Source organism: Gymnoscopelus microlampas (genome assembly GCF_963454915.1).
Source record: "Gymnoscopelus microlampas genome assembly, chromosome: 16".
Classification (NCBI taxonomy): Eukaryota; Metazoa; Chordata; class Actinopteri; order Myctophiformes; family Myctophidae; genus Gymnoscopelus; species Gymnoscopelus microlampas.
Window position 1 is genome coordinate 33,544,825 of NC_139953.1, and position 24,588 is coordinate 33,569,412.

General features: G+C 44.8%; 1 protein-coding gene across 1 annotated transcript in view; it reads right to left on the reverse strand.

Annotated features, from left to right (window-relative positions):
- rev3l (REV3 like, DNA directed polymerase zeta catalytic subunit) overlaps positions 1-24,588 on the reverse strand; it is a 96,150-nt gene that overhangs the window by 54,096 nt on the left and 17,466 nt on the right. The window contains exons 2-3 of the mRNA XM_084083076.1: positions 1,784-1,973; positions 1,033-1,107 (exon numbers count right to left, since the gene is read on the reverse strand). Coding sequence (XP_083939202.1) covers positions 1,033-1,107; positions 1,784-1,973 — 265 coding nt within the window. The remainder of the gene's footprint in view (positions 1-1,032; positions 1,108-1,783; positions 1,974-24,588) is intronic.

The following is a 24,588-nucleotide window of genomic DNA, read 5'->3' on the forward strand; positions in this document are numbered from 1 at the left end:
TGGAATGGCTTTAAAAAGATTGCCATGTGTTTTAAGACGGGATGACAAAAATGACATTCAGGTGACAATCATAAAGCGGTTTTCCTCAACAGTTAAGAGCCTTGGATTGCCCTTTTCACCTCTTTTGAATGTATGGCCCGTTCTCCAGTGAACACCTCACTTCAAAAATCCATTCCTCTTCTGTGCTACTCAGAACGCTACAACTACTGATGGCAAAGAAAGATTGATATAGACGTAACTGTTCACTTCAGCATTTTTTTTATTTATTTTTTATATTTTTGTTGGCATTTTCTGCTTTATTTCAGATAGGTCAGTGTACAGGAACGGGAAACCAAGGGCAGAGAGAGGAGAGACAGGACGGTGGTCTGATTCAAACCCCTTCCTCGAGCTCAGCAGGAGCAGTACTGTACGGACTGTGGCTCTAACTTTGGATGAGCCACCAGACATCCCCAATTTAGCGAACCTTAATGGTCCTGGTAATTCTCCTTTCCTTTTACCCTCATGTCTCTCGCATGAGTCGCACCTCTCCCTCCCACCCTCCCTCTCACGTACTGTTCCCATCATTTTCAGCCTTAATCTGTCCATCTCGCTGTCTCACTTTCTTCTTTGTTGATTTCACCCTCTGTCAGTATCCCTCCCTAACACACCTTGCCAGTTTCTCTCTGTTGCTCCATCTTTCACTACGCATCCTTTTCTTCCTGCACCCCCTCCCCATTCTATCTCTCTCACACTGTTCCTTTATGCAAAGCCTTTCTTTCTTTCGACCTCTGTCCCTTGCTTTTCTCCCAGTATCAATTCAGCCTCACACTGCTGCTCCAACTGATATCTCCGACAAATAAACAACAAACTGTCTGTCTGTGCTATCAGGCGCACACACACACACACACACACAAATAATCAGTACAATAGAATACGTGGCAATCGATTTCTGTTTAGTGAGCTGGAGGGACTGGCGGCCATCAAAACAATAGTGTTCCGGAGGACAAGGTTTCTCACTGCATGCAAGCACATCGATCCATAGCAGAAGCTCACCTTTTCACCATCTGAGGGTTGAACAGATAGATCTTCATGAACTGCTTCTCTTTGGCGTGGTAACCATAGAAAGGCCTGAATGAAGGACAGGGACAAGAGGTACAGTACACAACACACAAATTAGAAGCAGAAAACATCACGTCGCCACATAGTTCTTCTGTAGTCACTTCACTCTACACTTTTATTGATCGCCATTCCCCATCTTTGCAGCTCTTGTCTCTTGACACATGTAGAACACACTAGGGCTGGGCAATATGGACAAAATCAGACCATCACAATTAGGGCTGTGAATATTCTGCTATCTCACGATTCGATTCCGATTCTTGGAGTCACGATTCCGCTTTTTTCCGATTTTTTTCAAAACAAACGATTCTCGATTCAGAAACGATTTTTTTCCGATTCAAAAAAGTATATTTTTTTCGTTTCAAAACGATTCTCCATTCAAAACATAGGATTTCAGGATCTACTCCAGTCTGCTGGCATGAGAGCAGAGTACATTTACGTAGCTTTTATAATTGTAAAGGTTTTATCAACTAAACACACAAAGGTAAATCCAAGATCCCCCCCCCCAAAAAAACATGTTTTTACATTTTCTAAAATAGCACAAAAAAAAGGCCAACTACAAGCTCACGCGCAACGAGTTGTGAGCTCTTCAATATGCTATTTTGGACAATTTTCGCCTATAACGAAATGCCCAAAATAGGGACGCAGGTTTTAACGGGGGGGGGGGTCAGGTGGGTGGGGTACTTACATGCCTGAGACCAGCACCACCTTGAAGACGTGCTGGACGCTGGACGCCGGGTTCCCCATGGCCACGTTGAGGGCCCTGTCGATGCTGAAGGCCACCTGGCGCAGGTGGCGCTCCGGCTCCTGGTTGTAGCCATCGTACGGCACGTAGATGTAGGGGAACACACCGTGGATGTGGAGGCAAGTCTTCTGACCTGAGGGACAGTGACAGAGGAAAGCAGAAAAGTGTTACGTTTTTGTTTTTTTAAATATTTTCTTTAGGGCAGTTCACCAATTGAAACCGGGAAAGCATCTGTGTCATTTTAGTTTTTAGCCATATTTTATACATTGGCTATTCAAAAATAGCAGATATACAAGCTCATAGCGCGTCACTTCGTGCCGCGCTATGAGCTTGTAGATCTGCTATTTTTGAAAAATCGTGAACATTTGTGCAAATCTTTGAATAATATATATTTTTTAAAGTGAACATTTTTAACAAAAATCTCGGCAGCCAAATACATATAATTTGGGGGGTCCTTGACATGAAAGTTTGAGAACCACTGATATAGCCACATACGTTTTTTTCAGAAAACGGTTAGGATTTAGAAGACATTTGTAGAATCGATCGGCCTCAGGTCTTAATGGGTTAAGGTTTATTGGGATAGCACAGAGAGAGAGAGAGATAAAGGTCTGTAAAGAGGGGATGACACAAGCCAGATCTGAGCCTATGGAGTTGCATGCACCGAACAGGACAAACCGCAAAGCTCACGTGTTTGTTGCGTTGTTCAGAAGTTCAGTTAACTTGAGTATACAACATTTCTATTCAATGTCAAAATCAGAGCGCTAGATGTAGACACAGGTCCACAGCCAGGACTTAGTTGGCGCACGTCTATGATCCCTTAGCCCTTTGTTAACCCAACCCCGGGGAAACGTAGGGCTGAGGGAAACATAACGCTAACCCCTGTGACTCTGGACAGAAAAGGCCAAAAAAACAATTGGCTCAAGCATTAATCCCACTCTATTTACTAATCAGGTAAGTTCAGAGCTACTTCACGGCGGGTCCAAAATAACTCCGCCCTCCAATGCCACATAAATCAATCTGACATTCAAGCCACAACTCATTCAATTAATGGGTGACACACAGTGTCCTCATTGAACCAGTAGTATGTACGCACATACAAACGCTCGCACATACAAACGCTGGCGCGCACACACACACACACACACACACACACACACACACACACACGAGATGCTTTGGCCTAAGTCGTGACGACTTTTACAGAGACCATTAAATCCAGTGACAGGTCCCAATTGAGATAGATGGTATGTGGTGGTGGTGGTGGTGGGGGGCTTGGAGAAATCAAGCAGGGGAGAATCATCAGCGGCGAGGGGTCGTCCAGAGTAAAATGCCTCCTTTACACGCTCGCCGTCCAACCGATGCGAGACTTAATGCCGGCGGCACTGCGCGGCAGCCAGCCAGGCCCGTCCGGGTGGGTGGGCGGTCGGTCTCCGCTCAGGCAAACCGGCAGACGGATGAGTGCAACAAAAAAGAAAGAAGGGAGCTTGTGAAAAGAGGCACGAGGCATGATTCATGACGGCAGAGCACACAGTGTTAAGGCAGCCCATTAGCTAAATAACTAAATGGGCAGAGGGCATTATGGGTAAAATGAGACGAGCGGGATGGGGGGGGGGGGGGGGCGGGAGGGGAACGAGTTGGCGTGAAGAAGAAGGGTCCCGAGGAAGAGTGATGGGGAATGAGGTCATCCGGTGGACAATGAGGTATTACGAGGACAGCGTGTGACATCATCCCCTTCCCTGACAGGCAGGGAGACGTAAAAGCCTGATTCATACCCTCGCCGCTGAATTGGCGGATGCGACGCATTGTGAGCTTGTAGGTCGGCTATTTTCGGCGACGGTTAGTGCTGAACCATCATCTTTTAATGTACTTATTTGATATACAGTACTGTAATAAATGCTGTCCATTTCCCCCCCGGGGGTAGTTTTTCTAAAACAGATGATTAGATAAGCCGAAGAGACATAAGGCAGACAAATGTCGTGTCCTACACCGGCGGGGGAGGAGGGGGGGGGGGGGGTTGTTGTGGGTTCAGAGAGCGGGCGCGTGACGACTCGGCGCTGACAGGAGGGTCATCCGAGGCTAGCAGCGCACACTGCGGTCCCTCGATGTCGTGCCCGGGTTCATTCCACCCCACTCTGTCTGTGACTGTGTGTGTGTGTGTGTGTGTCGGAGCAAACCAGCCATTTCCTTACATATATTGCCGGCGGCGGGCCCGTTTTGTCTCACTTAATCGCGTTATGTAAAAGGATAATAACGTCAGACAGACAAAACTCAATCAGGCAGATCGGAGGAGGAGAAAAAAAAGGCAGTGTTCTCTCCATATGCTGTGGTTTCAGGTCCAGAATTCTGTTCATTGTTTGGTCTCTCTCTCTCTCTCTCTCTCTCTCTCACACACACACACACACCTCTCTTCTCCCTCCATTATATAACATATATAACAAAGGAGTAAAAAAAGTTAAACGAAACAAATTCTATGAAAAGATACATACATATGTTATTCTTGGATTAACGTCAGATTGTTTGGACAAGGGGGGGCAGTGTTGAGCAGGCCGCAGCGGCTTCTTGGAACGTGTCTGCACATGCCCAGGCCACTGGTGCTTGATGATGGGGCTTCAATAGAGGAAGGGATTTTTTTGGGGGGGAAAGGCTGATAGCCATGCTTATCAGCCACCCAAACAACCCCAACCCATGCACACAGCGGACACACGTAAACCTATAGTCTATGTCATGAACACAAACACACAGACATGCCAAGCAAGCATACACACGCACTCACACAAAGACACAAGCCCGCGTGCACGAGTAGTACACACACAAACACACACACACACACACACACACACTGACTCTCAGACTTACAACTCCTCCCACTCATCGACCAAGCCAGTCACTCTCGCGCACACACACACACACACAGTACGCACGCACACACACACATACAGTACGCACGCACGCACACACACACACACACAGACACTGTATATACCACACACACTCCCATTTTGTGCCATCCTAGTATTATGGTATGACAGATGCTGTGTGCAGCACACTGTCGCAGTCCCCAGGGACCAATCGTGCAATGGCTGGCCCAAAACGCTCGTTTCTGCACTTAGAATATATATTATATAAAAACTGTCTCTCTCTTCCGCAGCGAGCATCTCTATGCAAAGTATGCATGAAGCTGCTGATTGCTTCCAAAGCGAGCGGGAGCTGATCAGAGATAAGATGTGCAGCTGAAAGATAATGAGGACACCTAAATCATTCACACACACACACACACACACACACACACCCCATTGTTTCTTTCAGGAGGAGCAGTGTTGCCAGATTTTGTGAAAGAAATAAGCAACTGGGTCTATGAAAACAAGCCCAAAAGAAGCGACTACATGAGCACTTTAAACCTATATGCATCGGCTATTTGAAAATAGCAGATCTAAAAGCTCACAACTTGTGAGCTTGTAGATCTGCTATTTTCAAACAAATCCCCCTAAAAAAGGTAACATTTTGAATGTTTTGAGATATTTTCACAACACAAATCTGGTACAGGGGTCCATGGCACAATACGTTTTTAGATGGGGTGGGGGGAGTCTGTGAACAAATACATTTAAGAAATGGGGGTCCTTGACATGAAAATGTTTGCGAACCACTGGTTTAAACAACATTAGGAAACAAGCCAAAAGAACCGCAACCGGCAACTACCAACATTTACAAGCGACGTGACAGAAAAACAAGCCCAAAGTCACTTATAATAAGCAGACATGGCAACACTGCAGAGGAGGGGTGCCAACGTATCACCAAACTCACAGCTCAGATCCCATCAGTTTTGAGTCACGCATCGCATTATTTTTAAGGATCAGCAAAAAAAAGAAAGGGAGGGGGAGGGGGGGGGGGGGGGCGACAAATATGACTGCTTTCCATGTATTCTCTAAAACACTTAGAGCAAGGTACTTTTGCATGGACTTAACCATAATGAAACCTAACATCCCTATTGTGGGGAGAATATTCAGCAAAAATAGCCTATCTAAGCTCACAACGTGTCGCATTGTAGGCTTGTAGATCGGCTATTTTTGGAGGTGGAAAAAAGGACGGGGTCAAGTGTTTAGACCCCCTGGGGGACTGCAGTCAAAGAAGTATATAAAACATTCAAGATGTCCTATGTTTTGATACATCTTGAAATATATAAATTATTCAATACAAAAATAGCATGCGTCTGCAAAACAAAAAGTAAACAACAACATTGTCTGGGGGTTAGGGTAGACCGGTCTTTGCTGTCACTATGTCAGTTAGTATAGGACCTGCTCTAGGCGGACGTGCTGACTCCTATACCCAGGATAAAGGGGCTTGTAGACGGGCAGAGGTAGTGAGAGTTGGTTGGTCCCTGGTGGTGGTGGTGGTGGCTCAAAAAAATAAGAAATAGATGATTCCATAGTAATAGCAATAGCATAGACTACGAGTAAACTGCAGTAAATGTATTATTTAATGTAAAAAATGTATTATTTCAACGTTTTCAGGCCAAGGACCCCCTCTGTATCGTATAAAATTGTGTTTCAGATTCAACATTTTTTGTTTAAGCGGTCTGCTCTTTTTTCCCCTATACACCTATGCCTCTTTGCCAAAAATAGCCGATCTACAAGCTCACAACGCCTCGCAGCGCAAGGCGTTGTGAGCTTGCGTTGTGAGCTGCTATTTTTGGCTAGGGTTCAAGTGGTTAAGGTAAAATAAAAAATCCTCTCACACAAAGTTTTGGCGGACCCCCTATGGTAACTCTGAGGACCCCTTAGGGGTACCCGGACCCCCTGTTGAAAACCCCTGATTTAAGTAATTCAAGGTGGAAATATGCGCGTTGTAATCATTTTGATTAGTTTGAGCTCCTGGCGGACCTCTGCCACGTTCACGTCATCCTCAGACAGGGTGACGAGGCCTGTAAGTGCAGAGTAGTATACAGCCTGCCAGACTGCCGAAGTGAAGATAGTGCTCCAACGTGTCTAAGTGGAGTGACTTCCATCTTCTTGTGAAATTGGGTATGGGCTTGTGGGTCGGTATTGCATTTCTTTGCTTGCTCTTAAACACGAGTGGCTGTTGTACTTCGGTGGAAATGGGAAACCACCTTTCCTGATCCTCCCCCCGCCACGGAGGTGCTCCATCATCTGGCATACCGAGATTCTCCTTTGGGATGCTAAATTGATCACAAGTGCAAAGCAGCATCTGTACTGTTGTAGCCCCCATCCTAAGCTTCTATCTCTGCTTTTACTTTATTCTTGGCATTATCTGTGGTGACTGGTCTGGTTATATTGCTATTGGGTCTCTCTTGCTTCGACTCTGAGCTACTGCTCATATCAGTACTGTAACCTGTGCCAGCTTTGTGGTGTCGTGAGCAGTCACGGTCACATAGCTTTCTGTTGCCCTGTGGTATGGCCTCTTATCTGCAGCGATTGCCAATAGATTTGGTGACAGATTTAGCCCCGTGACCGGTCTGATTCTGCAGCAATCAAAAACCAAGAAGGTTTTTTTTTGTCACTTATTCATACAGGTACTGGGCTGGCAGCAAAATGTTGGTGGAACATGTTCCACAGAGACTGTGCTAACACAACAACACAATATACTAATAAGAAGAGCTTGTAGATAGATAGATTTGGTGTAGACTACTACAGGTAAATGAGATTAGATTCCTTGGGGGTCCTTGACATGATTCCTTGCCGCCTGGTGTATCATTCCCATGCGTTTCCATAAGGGCAGTACCGCTAGGTGTGTGTGTGTGTGTGTGTGTGTGTGTGTGTGTGTGTGTGTGTGTGTGTGTGTGTGTGTGTGTGTGTGTGTGTGTGTGTGTGTGTGTGTGTGTGTGTGTGTGTGTGTGTGTGTGTGTGTGTGTGACACTACCGGGTGCCACACAAAGGCTGCCAGCCACGTTGGCAGTGAGGGATGGCTACCAAGCACTTGTCTCTCTTCAGCCTGCCATGTCAATGTAGACACACACACACACACACACACACACACACACACACACACACGACGAGCCGCCGCCAACGCCGTCTGTGAGTCTCTGCTGCTAGTTGCTAGGCAACAGCACCGGCAAAGCACAAGCCCATGACAGACAGTAGGGAGAAATAAACATGGGCTTCTTTCCGCCCAGCTGGAGAGACAGACAGACAGAGAGAGACGGAGAGAGAGAGAGAGAGTACATAAAAGAGAGAAAAAGAGGTGCGAGCCAGAGGAGATGAGAAGAATAAACAGAAGACAGCATGTGAGGGAAAGTGTCTGTACTGTATTTGTTTGTGTGTGTGCGTGCGTGTGTGCGTGCATGCGCGTGTGCGTGTGTGCGTGTGTGTAGAGGCCGGTCAGATCACAAGAGGCACAGAGAGAGGGGGTGATGCAGTACAGAAACAGGAAGACGCAATAGAGATAAGGCGTATTGGAGGTTAAGACAGAGAAGCCATTCATGGTTGAAAAACAGAGGTTAATTTTTGAGGTGGGGGATGGAGGTAGTATGTGTCTCGCATCCCTGATACGATACGGTTTGATGCAGTAGTCATGGTGCACAGTATACACTACAGGCTTGAGATTAAACTCCAATCTCAGGGGAAACCTTATTGTTGTCTTTTTATTTTCATCATACGCTTGCTCCTTACAAAGCTGCAGGTCTACTGTGTACAGTATCTGCTCCTACATTGCCGTCTCCCACTGGTCTTGGCCACACGCCTTATAGCTTCCCTGTGTGCAGTTGGACAGCCTTTGAGATTCTTCGGTTAAACGCGTTGAAATAGTGCTCCACCCACTGTCACATTCGTGGATGCTTTTTAGTCGATATTTTGACATCAACTATGTAAATCGATGCCAAAACATTTTGATCGCACGCAATACTGGCTGGGAAAAAAAGCACATTTTCGGGGCCATTATGAACATGCTCTTACCCTTACGGGTTCATTTGGTTGCATTAGTACACTCTCAGAGTTAAAATGAACACAGAGGGTTCTCAAACACTCTCATGTCAAGGACCCCCAGGTTGATATGCATCAAGGCTGTGGACCCCCATTTGAAAAGTCATTGTGCCAGGGACCCCCATAAGAGAAGATGTTTGTTGATAGATTAGACTTAGTACAGAATTCTACAGTACCTCTGTCTGAACTGTAGGTGGAGAGAGTGAAACCTACAATCTGAATCTGAATAGTTATTCTCATACATTCTCTCACTGGTCTAACGTCTAGCCAGTGAAATTGACCACTTTCAACGTGCCGTCCCTATTTTGGGCATTTCTTAGACAAAAAAAAAGAAAAGAAAAGAAAGAGTTATTAATTTTAAATAGCAGATCTACAAGGTCACAACGTGCCTCGACGATAAAATGCCCGGTGCTTTAAGAGAGTTGGGACAAGATAGATTTATTGGCGGAAGGTGTTACTGGAGTACGAGTCCCACACCGTTATTGTCCACAGAGTTCCCAGGCACACATGAAGCTGCCAGCCCCTTCCTTCCTTCCTGTCCGATTTGTGAATGAGGAATGGAAGGAGGAGGGACACACAGGGCCGGAGAGGGGAGGGGAGGGGAGGGATGGAGGGAACGGGGAGGAGCTACGAGGACTGTACCACAGACACCGTTATCCAGTGTTGCCATGTCCGCTTATTATAAGCGACTCTTGGCCTTCTAAATTCTGTAAAGTTACTGTTAAATACTGCTTGTTTGCTATTGGTTGTTTCTAAAGTGTAGTTGCTTATTTGGGCTTGCTTCCATTTTTTGTATTTATTATTTAAATCAGTGGTTCTCATTAATTAATAAGGGTTAGGGTTAGGGTTAGTAAGTATTTGTAAATTAATAAGTATTTGTCCCCCTAAACCCCATCTGAAAATGTTTTATGCCAGGGAGCCCCGGTACCAGATTTACGTTGTTAGAATATTTAAAAAAATCAAAACATTAAAATTTGTTTAAAAACTCTTCCAAATATTCCACATTTTATTTCAAGATTTTTTGAAAAAAAAAGGAGATCTACAAATTCACAACGCCATTTTCTAATAGCCGATGTATACGGTTAAAGGGCTCATGTGTGGCCTGTAGTCGCTTCTTTTGGGCTAGACCTGGTTGCCTATTCCTCTCGCAAAATCTGGCAACACTGGTGTTATCTCAGAGAGGGAGGAGCAGGGGGGGTTGCCATCATGCTCCTCCTATGCTAGCACCTCCCTCTGTGACTCAGCACTCAGTGCTGCAGAAGACCCTTCACCCTGTGTCGGTAAACAAGTAACAGACACTCACATAACCAGCAAGACCACCAGTCTAGGGCTGCAAAATATCGGTCATTTTCTCAGTGATTATGCTATGGATTACTTTTTTTTATTAACCCATTAAGACCTGAAGCCGTCTCCTAAATCCCAACAGTATTCTGAAAAACGTATGTTTCCATATCAGTGGTGCTCAATCTTTTTCATGTCAAGGACCCCCAAAATGATATGTATTTGGCCGCAGACCCCCATCTCAAAATATTTTGTTCCAGGGACCCCCCAAGAGCAAAGATTTGAGTTAAAAATGTTTGCTTTAAAAATATATATATATTCAAAAGATTTGCACACATTTTCACATTTTTCAAAAATAGCCAAAAGGGTAAAATATGGCTTTTTAGACACAGATGCGTTCCAAGTCTTAATGGGTTAATCGAATAACTGAGAAGCAGGTTTTCAACGAATCGACGCAAATACATTGTAATTGATGATTTCCTTTTTTTTTTTATGGACTAAATCTATTAGTCTGATTCGTCATACAATAAATCTTCGCGATCTACTACAAGCTCACAACGTGATACATCACAATGCAAATTTAATATTTTATCAAAATCATTGATCGATTATTTTTCATAATCTGATAAATCGATCAGTTCAATTAACTGTTGCGGCGCTCAGTCTGCAAATCGGTTGTTGAGCCAGTCATCAGGCCAGCATACAGTAAATCATAACAGCAAGCTAGTCAGTCAGTCAATAAGCCAACTGATGCATGAATAAGACCATTTTGCAAGACATTCAGTTAGTCACGATATAAACCAGTCAGTCTGTAGAATAGTCAGTAATCTTGGCAGTTAGCAAACCGGCAAATTTGCCAGTCAACCAGCCAGGCAGGCTGTACTACTCTTTGTCTATTTTGGGCCCCAGACACAGACAGACGGACCTGGGATCAGCCAGTGCTATTATGACTCAGGGACTGCACTGCACAATGGCTGCAATCACCATCAAAATCAGGTGCCTGTGTGCGTCTTGCGTGTCTGTCTGTCTGTCTGTCTGTCTGTCTGTCTGTCTGTCTGTCTGTCTGTCTGTCTGTCTGTCTGCATTCACCCGTTGTCAACCTTCTGACTGGTCCCTAGCTGTGACTCCATGGCCGATCAACCAGCAGGCTCCTTGTTCCAGCGGTTGTTTATACTTGGTTTGCTAAACATGAGGGAAAATATCCACTTTTGGGAAACACTGCACTATACTGCATCCGAGATGTTCTTTTGACTATAAGATCAAGTTTAACCCAGTAAGACCTGAAGACGATTCTACAAATGTCTTCTAAATCCCAACAGTATTCTGAAAAACGAAAAATGTCTATATCCGTGCTGCTCAAAGTTTTTCATGTCGGACGAATATTTGTTCCAGGGACCCCCAGAAGCAAAGATTTGAGTTAAAAAATGTTCGCTTTAAAATAATATATATTCACAGATTTGTACACATTTTCACGATTTTTGAATAGCCAAAGTGTAAAATAATGCTTTTTTAGCTCAAATCTATCTAATCTAAAATTACAAATCTAATCTAAAATTACAATGGTAGTGTGGATGGAGAGACAGAGAGGATTTCTGTCCAACCAAGCAACAGCAACCAATGGGTGTGGATTGGAAGAGGGGTCGTACCACAGGGCGGGACTTGACAAAGGGTCAATTTGGAAAACAGGTGCTCTGCCATTATAGCTTGGTTGCTCCATGCAGGATGTGTGTGTACATGGTATGTGTGCAGAATGCACACATGCGTGAGCATTAAAAAAAACACGCTCTCTCACAGCCACGTCTCCTCCATCTTGATTAGGGTCTCTTCTTGCAGTTCACTCTGGCAGATTGATAGCAGGAAGTGATGGGTCACAGCGTGGGCTCAACGAAACACAAAAAAACGCTGTAGAATGTGAGCCCCGGGGCAAACGATTACTACACACACACACACACACACTAGGGCTGGTAACTTTCCTCAGAAATGATATTCGAATATTGGTCTTAAAAATTGGCAGATATTCGAATATTATTATTATTATTATTAAAAATATATATATTAAGGGAAAAAAAGTTTTTTTTTTTTATTTGTGTTTATTTGACAGGGACAATACAAAAAACAATGTATCAAGTGCTCGGATCCAATTAAACATATATTTTGTTTGTTTTTATAACTTGATACATTGTTTTTTGTATTGTCCCTGTCAAATAAACATAAATAAGGCCTGGGCCGTAGCGTGGCGGTCCAGGCACCCGAGGCTGCAATGTCAGCCTGACAGCGTGTCGCGGGTTCGACTCCCGATCCCGACGATCTTTGCTGCCTGTCACCCCCCATCTCTCTCCCCATTTCCTGTCAGTCTACTGTCATCTATCAATAAAAGGCAAAAAAAAGCCCAAAAAATATCTTTAAAAAAATAAAAATAAACATAAATAAAAAACAATATATATATATATATTTTTTTCTTTATTCAAATATTCATTTTCATATTCGAATATACATATTTTCCCAATATTCGAATAATATTCAAATATCGAATATTCGTTTACCAGCCCTAACACACACACACACACACACACACACACACACACACACACACACACACACACACACACACACACACACACACACACACACACACACACACACACACACACACACACACACAGTAGAATGTGGAGTAAGACATGCACAAGTCACTCCCAATGAGTTCTCTGGCCTGACTTAATGTCTGGACTATTGAAAAACTAACACGGCAAGGTTAAATGCCTTATTATGACCACCAGACCTCACCTCTACCAGACACTTTGGCAGGTAACCAGCTAGAGGTTCTAGTTGGTAGGTATTAAATAACACATTGTTGCTGGCTGGTGGAAACCTCGTACTCCATGTCCAAAACCACTTACTTTTCAGGAAATTGAAAAAGAACATGTAGTTATTATTTAATCACAAGCTCTTGTTAATACTTGGTTAAATATTACCAAATAACCCACCAGACAGAACCACATTCAGTTTCATTTTCAAAATGTTGAAATATGGAGAACGGAGACGGAGAGGTTTCTGCCTGAAAGCAGTGATATTTTGGCTTGTAGAGAACAGTGATGCTGTCTGGTGAATACAGGAATCCATCATTCAGCCAGTGGACAAAATAAATTGAATTTCCTACCCTTGCCTAAGAGTTAGATAAAGACACAAATGTCTATTAAGAATAATTGCCCAATACTTCCACTTCCCCTTAAAGGCCGCTGTTTCATCAATGTTGTATTTGTCTCATTATTAGCCTATCCTCATCCCTGCTGCGGGGGCTTTGTTGCCACTCTCCATTATTACTCAAACACCGCTCGTATATCATCTACTTAATGGAACCCAGGAGCTATGAGAGAGGCTCATTTCATAGGCAGACATATAGGGCCTAATGCTGAGAATCTGCCCTTTGGTGGCCAACTTAATTAGAGAAAACCAAAAACGACTATCCGAATAATTTCAGCTTTGTGACGAGGGTTACAAGCGATCCCCCTCCCCAACCCGTCTCTCGGTCTGTGATTGTGGGAGGTCCAAGCTCCCTTCGCAATCATCCGAAGATCATTGGCCAGAGGGAGCTAAGCTAAGAAGAGGTTAATGACAGTAACACGGCTATTAATTACTGTGTCAACAGTCAGTGGGAGAAGACTGGAAACAAAACAAACTAGGCCACAGCTCTTGTGGAGGTTTCTTTTTTTTGTTTTACGCGGCAGGGTGGCCCAGAGGTAAGAGAGATTTTAACTGTAACATAGAGGTCACAGGTTTGATCCACATGACAGCTCCCATGAAGCTGAGCCTATAGTGGGCATAGTGGATGTGGGGGGCATACTGGATAGAACTCATGTGTGGCTGTGCCTGTGAGCATGGCAAGCAGAGTGGAGACCATTAAAATCTAACACACACAGTGAAGAGGTGATATAGCCTAATACACAGAGGTGCACATCACCAAAACACACACACACACAAAAGCTGCGGAGGTGACAGAATACTCAGAAGGCCCATTAGAATCCGACTCTATAGACACACTACTATCTTGCACAATCAGTGAGCACACTGTCTGGCACAGAGCCACACCAACCAAGGGTCTGGAGCAGAGGAGTCAAAACCATGTTCAGGCGCATGGCAATTGGCAAAGCAATTCTCTGTCGAGCAGTATTGTATTGGAGCCACCCTCCTTGCTTGCTCCAAACTAAAGTTTGTAGCCGGGCTGAGTCGAGTGGTGCCTGCATTTCTATTCTCTACAATACAGCCCTTCTTATGCATTACACAGTGCAGTAAATATGCATATTATAGACACATGGATGCCATGCTAGCCAGGGAGACTACTAGCCTGGAATTGGCCAGACTGATAACGTGGATTCACTCCCACGTTCCTCCCCGGTATCAGTCTGGACTTCGGCCCATAGAGGGCTAGTATGAGAAATCTTTATTTTTATGCTTTTCACTGTTTACGGACAGCAGTTGAAAAGCAGTTGAAGTCCAGACTGATACCGGGGAGGAACGTGAGAGTGAATCCACGTTATCAGTCTGGGCAATGCCAGGCTAGGAGACTACATTCTTACAAAAACTAAATATTTTTATTTGGCCCCACAAAATCAATTTGAATTAAACAGATATATTTTAAATGTTATGTATTAAATCAATTATTTTGATTAACTCTTGCACCCCTCGGCTATTGTGATCGTCAACATTTGAAAGACAAAACAGATGCTGCCAAAGCAGAGGCTTTACGTTAGGGTATTCCAGAGTCACTCTGCAGTCACGGTCAAAGCCTGCTTATTAAGTGACAACTGCGAGCTGCATTAGGTCACGGGCAAATCAATAGCTTCTTCTGCGAGTGTAGCAACATTTGGCAACATCCTTCACTGTTGGCTGGCACCGATCTAATGACTTAATTGGTGGCTCCTGAAACATCTCCCACTGACAAAGTATGGGGTCGTTTCAAACACATTACAGTAAACACATTAGAGCGCTAAGGCCTGTACATCAATTAATTCGAGAACACAAACGGGAACAGATGAACACAGGAGAGGTGGAGCTTAAGCAGGAAAAGAAAAACGCCCAAGAGGAAAAATGCGCAATTCCATGGCACCCATCCAAATCGATCCATATATCCAGGTGATTTTTGGCATTATTATACAGCTCTAGTGTGTTTGTGAAACTTTGTGTGCGTGCGCCCATGTGTGTGTATGTATGCGTGTGTATGTATGTGTGTGTGTACTGTAGGCTAAAAGAAGTACATCTCATATTCTGCGGTTGGTAGGCACACCCATATATACACTCACACGCGACACATGCAGGGAGAGAGAGAGTGAAGGAGTGGGATAAAGGAAAGCCTCCCGTCTCTGAGAGGGGGGGGGGGTGTAGAGCGACAGCAGGGAAAAGGAAGTAGAGGAGAAAGTGAACAGAGGATAGAAGCGACAGCCCTGTAAATCACATCTTCCGTAATGGATTCATTCCCTTCATCTACTCCCTAAATTAAGCAGAGGAGATGCAAGGGAGAGAAAGAGGAATTTATGCCTCCTTGCTTTATAAACTAATTACACAGCCTGGTGAGTTTTTTTTGCCCTCCGTCTTCACTGTAAAGCTGCTTGGTAGTGACGCCTTCATATCACTCCAGTGGTGTTAATACTTTGTCACTCGGAACACATAACAATGGCCTGCGAATGGACAGTTTTGCTAACCACAAGGCCCCTGGGGGGTGAGAAGAGGACACGAGACATTATAGTATTTAGCCAGACTCCTGCAGGTGGACAGCTAATGACTTAAACATACAGAGGCGCTTGTGTTGAGGCCAGATGGTGAACATTGTGATGCTTATGTAAGGGATAATCCACCAAGACCCGTGCATTTATCGAAAAAACATAATGCTGATGATTAGGAGGCGAATTACACCACCTGATGTGAAGCGCTTTATTTTTAGATAAATGCATGGGGTCAGAGTGGATTATCCTTCTTATACCATGGCCATTTTACCAACAATTAAACCCATAGTAATGACCTAGCTTATATACAGTAAATAACCATAATACATTATTTATTATTATGGATATCAACCCATTAAGACCTGAGGTCGACTCTACAAATACCTTCTAAATCCTAACTGTTTTTTGAAAAAACTTATGCTACTATGTCAGTGGTTCTCAAACTTTTTCATGTGGCCGTTGACCCCCATCTCAAAATATTTTGTTCCAGGGACCCCCATGAAGCAAAGATTTTAGCTAAAAATGCACTTTAGCTGCTTAGCTGCATGATTGCTGATGTAATAAAAAAAGTCAAATAATGGCAGATACATGAGCCAAATCAATATATATCAGTAGCTCTACTTGAGATGCCAGTTCTTTAGGTATGAATACATCCGAGGTCATCTGCATAGACGTGCAGATGACCTCGCTGTGCGTCTTTGCCTCGGGTTGAGGGGCAGATCATGGATAAAGCCGGTTGAACAACACCAATGCCAGCCTAGCACCAAGCCCTGCAGGACGCCGTTCTTGAGTTTTTCCTCACCCAGCTGTGTTTTGGCCATCGCTGGTGTGTAGCTGAAAGCTGTGTGGTGGCTCAGCCAGAACTGCATTGAGACTGCAGCAGTGCGAAAATAAGAAATTAGCTGACAATAACAACAAGTACCAGGGGAAGACATGGGAAAACAGTGTCACATGGGGGCATGCCATTAAAACGGGTGCACCCATGACACTGCAAGGTACTTTGGGCAAGAACTGGGAACTGGCATGTCATAATGTCATATTTTGTGTCCAATAGACTGTGTGCTTCAGTGTCTTCCTGTGTGAGTGTTGTGTGTGTGTGTGTGTGTGTGTGTGTGTGTGTGTGTGTGTGTGTGTGTGTGTGTGTGTGTGTGTGTGTGTGTGTGTGTGTGTGTGTGTGTGTGTGTGTGTGTGTGTGTGTGTGTGTGTGTGTGCGTGTGCGTGTTTGTGTTTGTGTGTGGGCGGAGGGTCTGTCTGCTTCTGTGTTGTCTGTCTGTCTGTGTGTGTTTTCTGTGTGTCTCTATCTATTCCATCAGCGGTGCAGACTAGAGGAAGGGCTCCAGGAGTCGTAGCACAGTGGCTTGCTGCTATTTTTGGCCCAGCATTCCCCTGACATACTGTACTGTGCTACTGTACTGCACTGATACTGTGAGGATTGAGGGGACACACAAGCAAAGAGGCAAGCCCGGGTCCCTGTGTGTTAAGACGTTTCCACATTGCCTCTTCTCTCAGACTAACGGGAGATACTAACAAGTACACAGATACGAGATGCTTGCAAAACAGGTGGAAATGACACGAATGACCCTGTGAGTTAAATTAACACTCGTGATTTTGCAGCGCACAGCCATCTAATTCTCTTCTCTGACACTGGGCAAGTCTCCATATTTGAAAGTCAGACCCAGCAAAACACCAGCATGACCAAATCTCTGGTCCAAACAAACGCTTATCCTTTCCACCCATTTGTTCCTGTAAATGGGGTTGGAGCAGTTAAAAAAGGCTTGCCTCTGGTCTGTTGAACCAAAAGCGAGAGGGAAAAAGGTGAAAATCAGTAAAAAAAAAAAAAATGCAAGAGGCCGTACTGTTCCCGAAAGTAGACAATCGGTTGATTACTAAGACACCTAAACATGTTTTCTTTGTCAAACTTCGACCAATCCCAGCTCGCCTTTACCAGCAAAACCCTCTCCAAAAGCCAGAAAGAACCTTCCCCCTCCACCCATCCGTGTGTCACACAGATTCCACTGCATCATGAGAAACCTCTCCGGCGAAAAAGAGTCGACTGCATGTCGTTGCCGTGCCGAGGAGGAGAGAACCGGGGAGGAGAGATGCCGGAACTCTGCAGGCAAACGGCCCAACGTGAAGCCAGCTGGGCCAAGTCACCCCGCCTCCCCTCCCTGCTGTCAGTGTCTGGGCTTTGTTAGCTGCGTCTGATTGGTGGCCCTCCCCCCTCCGTGACACGGCCAAGCCCATCCTGGCACGGTGCCCTGAGCATCCGAGGAGCCAGCGAGCTGGGGAGAGATGATGATGACGCACCGGCCTGGGCTATTCCCGGCTACAGCGGAGGACTTCCTGTGCGGAGCCGTACGAGGCCGTATTTCATGGTGTGACAATTTGTGCCAAAGTCGATGCAGAGTTTTAACACAAACTATAGCCAACATTATATTTATTTTTTAGGTTAGTGTAGAGGTGAGATCTTGTAACATTTTAATGGACTATTTGAGCACACTTGCCTTCCTTTTAGTGCCTTTTTGACCATAATGACCATTATGTGATATTTGTAGGTCCCAACTGAAAGCAATATTATGCAGCCAAAATGCCTTTACCTGCGGGCCTGTGTATTTCTAGTTATCTGTAGCCAACAAATCGAGCTGCATTCACTGCAGGTACGGCAGAGACACACCTCCATACCGGGGTCCCCTGCCTCTACCTCTCTCTCTGGGAATGAGGCTTGTAAAGAAGCCAGTCATCTGAACAGACAGGAAGGAGGGCTGACCAGATGGTGACTTGGACACCCGCCTCATGCCAGATCTTCATTAAGCTAACAGAATGAGACGACAACAGTCTCATACATACATATGAGCACGAAACTAAATAATTACAATAATCACGTTGGGATACATGCTGATATTTGCCAGGCAGAGACAGTGCTGTGCTGTTGAATGCACGAGCCAACGTCCCTTCCCGTCCAGCGTTCACTCTTGTTAAATTCTGGAATGTCTGGGCTTGGCTGGCACAGAATGGAAGAGAATGATTGGGGTGGTGGCTGCCTGGAATGGAAAGGATAGTCCCTTCATTGGAAGGGTGTAAGATGCCTAATGCTTCATCTTTCACCTGGTCCTGGTTATATTGCAGTGAGGGAGGAGGTCTGGTTCGTGGATCCCTCTGTCCTGAATAATAATATATATATTACATCACATCAAGGATGGTCCAGGGCTGTTAGATGTTACAGGTTACCCATTTGTTAACCCGATTCTTAAAAATATTTTCTAAATAACTGTTTTTTGAAAAAAAAAAAAAAAAAAAGTCAAGAGTTTTCAAAAATATTATTAACTATTTTTGAATAGCCAAAGAAATCTAAAGTGACACAGATGCATTCCAGGTCTTAATGGGTTAAGCTTCAGCCAAAAGATTTCACACTGCTCCAACTATTAGCAGAGAAAGGGAGGCTAAACATTTATCTTAATTACAGGGAATCTTGGGAAAGGCCTCAACTGCAGATAAGGACAGGAAGGACGGACAGACAGACAGACAGACATGAAAAGACAATTTATTTCACTTATCCTCGTTTACACTAGCATTAATCCATATTATAAGATACGATGGCCCCTGTCCTGACTGAACTCTCACTCCCTCAACCAGCAAAGAGTCTGTATTGCCCACACACAGACCTTAAAAACATAAACAGCAATGGGACAGAGTGGCCACCTCACAGGATGTTCAGGAAGAGACAAAGACAGTTTCATATGAGCTATATAAACATGAAAACACTCGAAGGTCAACAGCTTATATGAGGGAGTAAATACATTCATATACAACAGTGTTTTTTCTTTTGTTGTCGTTGTTTTTTTACCAACCTAACACCAGTTTTGCCAGATTCTGTGAGAGAAACAAGCAACCGGGTCTAGGAAAACCAGCCCAAAAGAAGCGACTATGGGCCACACGTGCACTTTAACATATACATCAGCTATTTGAAAATAGCAGTTGTGAGCTTGTAGATCGGCTATTTTCAAATAAAATCTTGCGGGGAAATTATAATAAGCAGATCTGGCAACCCTGTCCAACACATCCATTTATCCATCCCTAATTGGCTCCCTCCAGCCAGCCATCCCTATCAATCCACCAATTTCCTCCCATCCTTCCCTTTCAACTGACCTTCCCACTTCCCAATCCATTGTTTGATTCCATCCATCCAGCCATTCCTCTCCTCAGTCTGTCTGGGACTCGTCTAAAGATGACAGGCCAGGCCCCGGCGTTCACCAGACGATAGCTTGGCAGCACTAATGACCCCACACGGCTAATTAACAGCACAGACAGGGGTCCATCACACCCTCAGAGAGGGAAAAAAAATCACCATTGTGTGCATGCGGTTGGTGTGCTTAGAGAATTCCAGCACACAAAACCGTTGGTACTGTTTTGAGAGCCAACACAGACTGTATACTGTATCTACACCCTCAAAATGTCCTAAAAAAAGAGGGAAGAGAAGGAGTATTTGGGATGGTTATACATAGTATTCGCTCCAGAGCTGTGTTTCCCAACCCATGGAGTCCTATACTGCTGCTCTAATATATTATATCCTATAACAGGAAGCCAAATACATTCACCTGGTGTCCCTGCCGTTTGGGTTTGAGCCCTCTCATCTGTCCCAGGCCTGGCTGGGATAGAGGATTGAAAATGTGCAAGTACAGTGTTGATTTTGACAGCAAATTTTGATTTAGTTTTAGTCATAGTCTTTTGAATACAATTCCATTTATTTTTAGTCATATTTGAGTCATCTGAAATGTTTTAGTTTTGTCTAGTTTCAGTCGACTAAATATCCTAAGATTATAGTCGACTAAATCTACAGTTGATTTAGTGGACTACAATGTATTTTGGCGGTGCCTTGATGGCGTCATAATGGCTGATTTTACACTTAGTTGCATGCTGAAAATAGCAGATCTACAAACTCAAAATAGCCGATCTGAGTTTGTAGACCGGCTATTTTCAGATCGCAACCAAACATAAAATGACTTGTCTTTTAGTTCTACTGGATCTCTTCTCCACTCGTCCCTCACTAGAATTTTAGTCTAGTTTTTATCTGTTCACGAAATTGTCAATATATTTAGTCATAGTTTTAGTCATCATAGCTTAGTTTTTATTCAGTCTTTATGTAGTTTTCGTCAGTGAAAAAAGGTAGTCGACGAACATTTTTCGTCATGGTTTTAGTCGACGAAATCAACACTGGTGCAGTAGGACCAGGGAGGAGGTAACCATACAGCATCAGTTTGAGGCGAAATGTACTGTATTACACCCCGCCCCCCCCCCCATAGGCAGTGTACCACAGCATCACTCCACTCTGACCTATTTTTTATTTCTTCAATTCTATTCATCTTTTATTCCCTTTTCTCCCACTTTAGTCCTTCCCCCTTCAACCAATTCCCACTGCCCCTTTGTACTGTATAATTCCTTGGTCGCTGCTGCTGCAGCAGAGTCCAGACCCTTACTGGTTGGTTCATTAGGGGGGTGCAGAGGCGTATATGTGTTCCCTCTCTGATACATGTGAAGTCACCAGGCGCTTCTTTTCAGTTTGACAGCGATGAGATTCACCAGGAGGACGTAGTGCTGCTGCATGTGGATGAACATGCCGTTCTACCCAGTTCAGCCCGCCTCCACTGAACAGGCGCCCTGATCAACCTGTAGCCGAGAACGGCTGCCAGACGTGTTCATTTGAGTGAATTTGAGTCTCTGCATGCTCTGACCAGTTTTTTAAAAAGGCAGATGTGTAAGGCATTGGTTCTCAAATTAGTTTTCGCTATTCAAAAAAAGTAGATATACAAGCTCATAGCACGGCACCGAGTGCCGTGCTATGAGCTGGTAGATCTGCTATTTTTGAAAAAAAACGTGAAAATCTGTGAAAATATATTTCTCAAAGCGAACATTTCTAACTCAAATCTTTGCTTCTGGGGGTCCCTGGAACAAAATATTTTGAGATGGGAGGTCCGCGGCCAAATACATATCAATTTGGGGGTCCTGGACTTGAAAAGGTTTGAGAACCACTGGCGAAAGGGGTTTGTTGTGTGGATCTACAAAAGGAGAGAAAAGGGCAATGTCAAGGCTGATAAAATAAGCCTGAATTGGGAAGAGAGGAACATGCTGCCGGAGTTCAGTGAAAGATGCTGGCCATAAGAGGACCAAACATGGACAGCAAAATAACCTGTCATTCCATGGTGGGGATTGGAGCAGGGTGTTTACTGCAGGGGACGATAAGACGGCCTCTGTGTGTGTGTGTGTGTGTGTGTGTGTGTGTGTGTGTGTGTGTGTGTGTGTGTGTGTGTGTGTGTGTGTGTGTATTACATGTGTATACCACATGTGTGGACAAAACAAATCATCAATACTTTTCATACCAGAGTTAGTGCAATGAAACCTGCCATGTCTCTGAGAAGGACGAGGACAGTGTGCACTGCAGGAAAACACATTATGCAAGAAAGAGCTCTGTGTGCGTGTGAATTCTGATTACTTTGTGCAACACAGCCAATACGGTAACCTGTCGTGTCTCTGAGAAGGACAGGGGACAAGGGAAGAGGTACGGTAACAAGAGGACTACAGTATGCGTGTTTATAAAAGACTATCGTTTTCTGTAGTCATCACTCTGAACAAGCACAGGGGACAGGGTGTGCCTTTCTACTGCAGAGAACTCTGTCACGGGGAAAACAGGACAACGTGTCGAACCGGACCTGTCAAGGCCAGATGCGTCAGGAGATTTGAAGCGCAGTTGGAGTCAGCTTGGGTCAGACTGACAGGAAAGGAGGTTAGGGTGCAGGAGCGGCAGGACACAGGGATAAGATCACCACTTGTCTGGGGGGCGGGGGAGGGGGGCGGGGGGCAGCCACTGGTCTCACAGCGAGCATCATCCTCACCTTGACATGTCTGTGTCTGTACAGCAGCGGTTCCCAAACGGTATGCAGAGGGACACTGATGCGCCGTGACACAAGTCCAGGTGTGCCTTGGGATTTTGTGACAACCGCACCATTATTGCAATGAGATTTCACAAAAGCTAGCGAAAATAGCAGATCTACAAGCTTGAGACGCGTTGTGAGCTTGTAAATCAGTTATTTTAGCTATAAATACAAGTGTGTCTTGAGATTCTGACTTACTCATTGGTGTGACTTGAGCACACAAAGTTTGACAGAGCTAGAGAGATCTGCATGAGTAGCAGTGTGCAGTCAGAAACTGAACGAGCAGACAAAGCAGGTTAACTCTGTTGTACACAGTCCTTTTTTTGCACGAAAGAAAAAAACGGACGTCGATGAACATTTAAAAACAAACACATGTTGCTCTATGAACTCTTGCACACCTACTCTGAAATTACAGTCTGACGAGTGGCTGCGGCGGTGCATCATACTTTTCTTTTTTTTAAACGCAGCTCGATTCCTGCTTTTCTTTTTAGATGCATTACAGAAATGGGGCATGTACAGTACAGTGGTCAACAGCGCAAAACGAGCGGCTGTACTGGGCCACTCCCGGTATACAGTATGTGTGTGAGAATATGACCCACAGAACATCTATACACAAAAACATCTAGATATTATACCATCATGTGACACGTATTCAGTCCCGTGAATCCGGGTGAGGAGGACTGAGGAAAGATGCGCGCAGAGGCACACACACACAACCAATAATGAGAGAGATTAAACAACAGCCATGTTGAGTCATGTGACCCTGTGTGTCCCGGGCTTTCCCGGTGGAATTGGCTATTTTGGGAAGCACCCGTCTTCTATTTTCTGGCCAACCTACTCTAAAAATAATCATGTACCTGTTACAACTCTTTCTGGAGGCATGGAGCGTTTCCAGCAGCGCCATTTTCACGGTATTCATGTTCACTTATGCAAAAGTAGTATGAGTGAGACCTTTGATTAATCAATTAACGATCCATCATCTGTAACCAACAAGTGCATTTTTTGAGGAGAAATCATACCTCACTATGTAACCTCCAACACAGGAGAGAGAGAGAGAGAGAGAGAGAGAGCGAGAGAGTGAGAGCAAGTGAAAGGGAGAAAGGGAGAGAAACTAAGGGGAGAGAGAGGGGACATACGAGTGAACAAGGAGGGACAGAGTGTGAAAATAAAGCGCGAGGCATTGAGAAAAGAGAGAGACAGAAGCACAACAGACAGGAAATGAAAGAGGGACAGCGAGTGCGTGAAAGGATGCGTGTGTGTGTGTGTGTGTGTGTGTGTGTGTGTGTGTGTGTGTGTGTGTGTGTGTGTGTGTGTGTGAGTGAGAGAGAGAGAGAGACAGAGAGAGCAGCTGATCCAGGGCCAGTGGGAGGGTAATTATGAAGCTTCAGGAGTTTACAGGAAGAACCCTGTGAACCAGCACGCTGTATTCACCACATAACCTCAAATCAACTCCTCCTGCACACCACAGACACACACACACACAATACAAAACAGCACACGAAGAAGGACAGGTTGGTTTGGCCAGGACGGAAGAGAAGAGGGAAGAGGAAAGGAGGAGGAGAGGAGAGGGGAGGAAGCCTGCTTGGGCCAAGGCACTGCCTCGGGGCAGCAGTGAGTGAGGAACACGGAACAGGGAAGGAGGTGGTGCTACAGCCACTGGAGTCCAGTTTACTGCAGCAGGAATGGAGGAGGTGGTGGGGAGGAGAGACATGGGTGGAATGGAAAAGGGGGGGATGGCAGTAACAAGGATGAGGAGGCGAGGGGCAGAGTTGAGGCAGAGCGGAGAAGAGGAGCTGAATAAGAGGGAGGGGAGAGGTGGAGCCGTGGTGTAATTCAATTATACGCACGCATGCATGCACACACACAAGCGCGCGTGCACACTCACACAC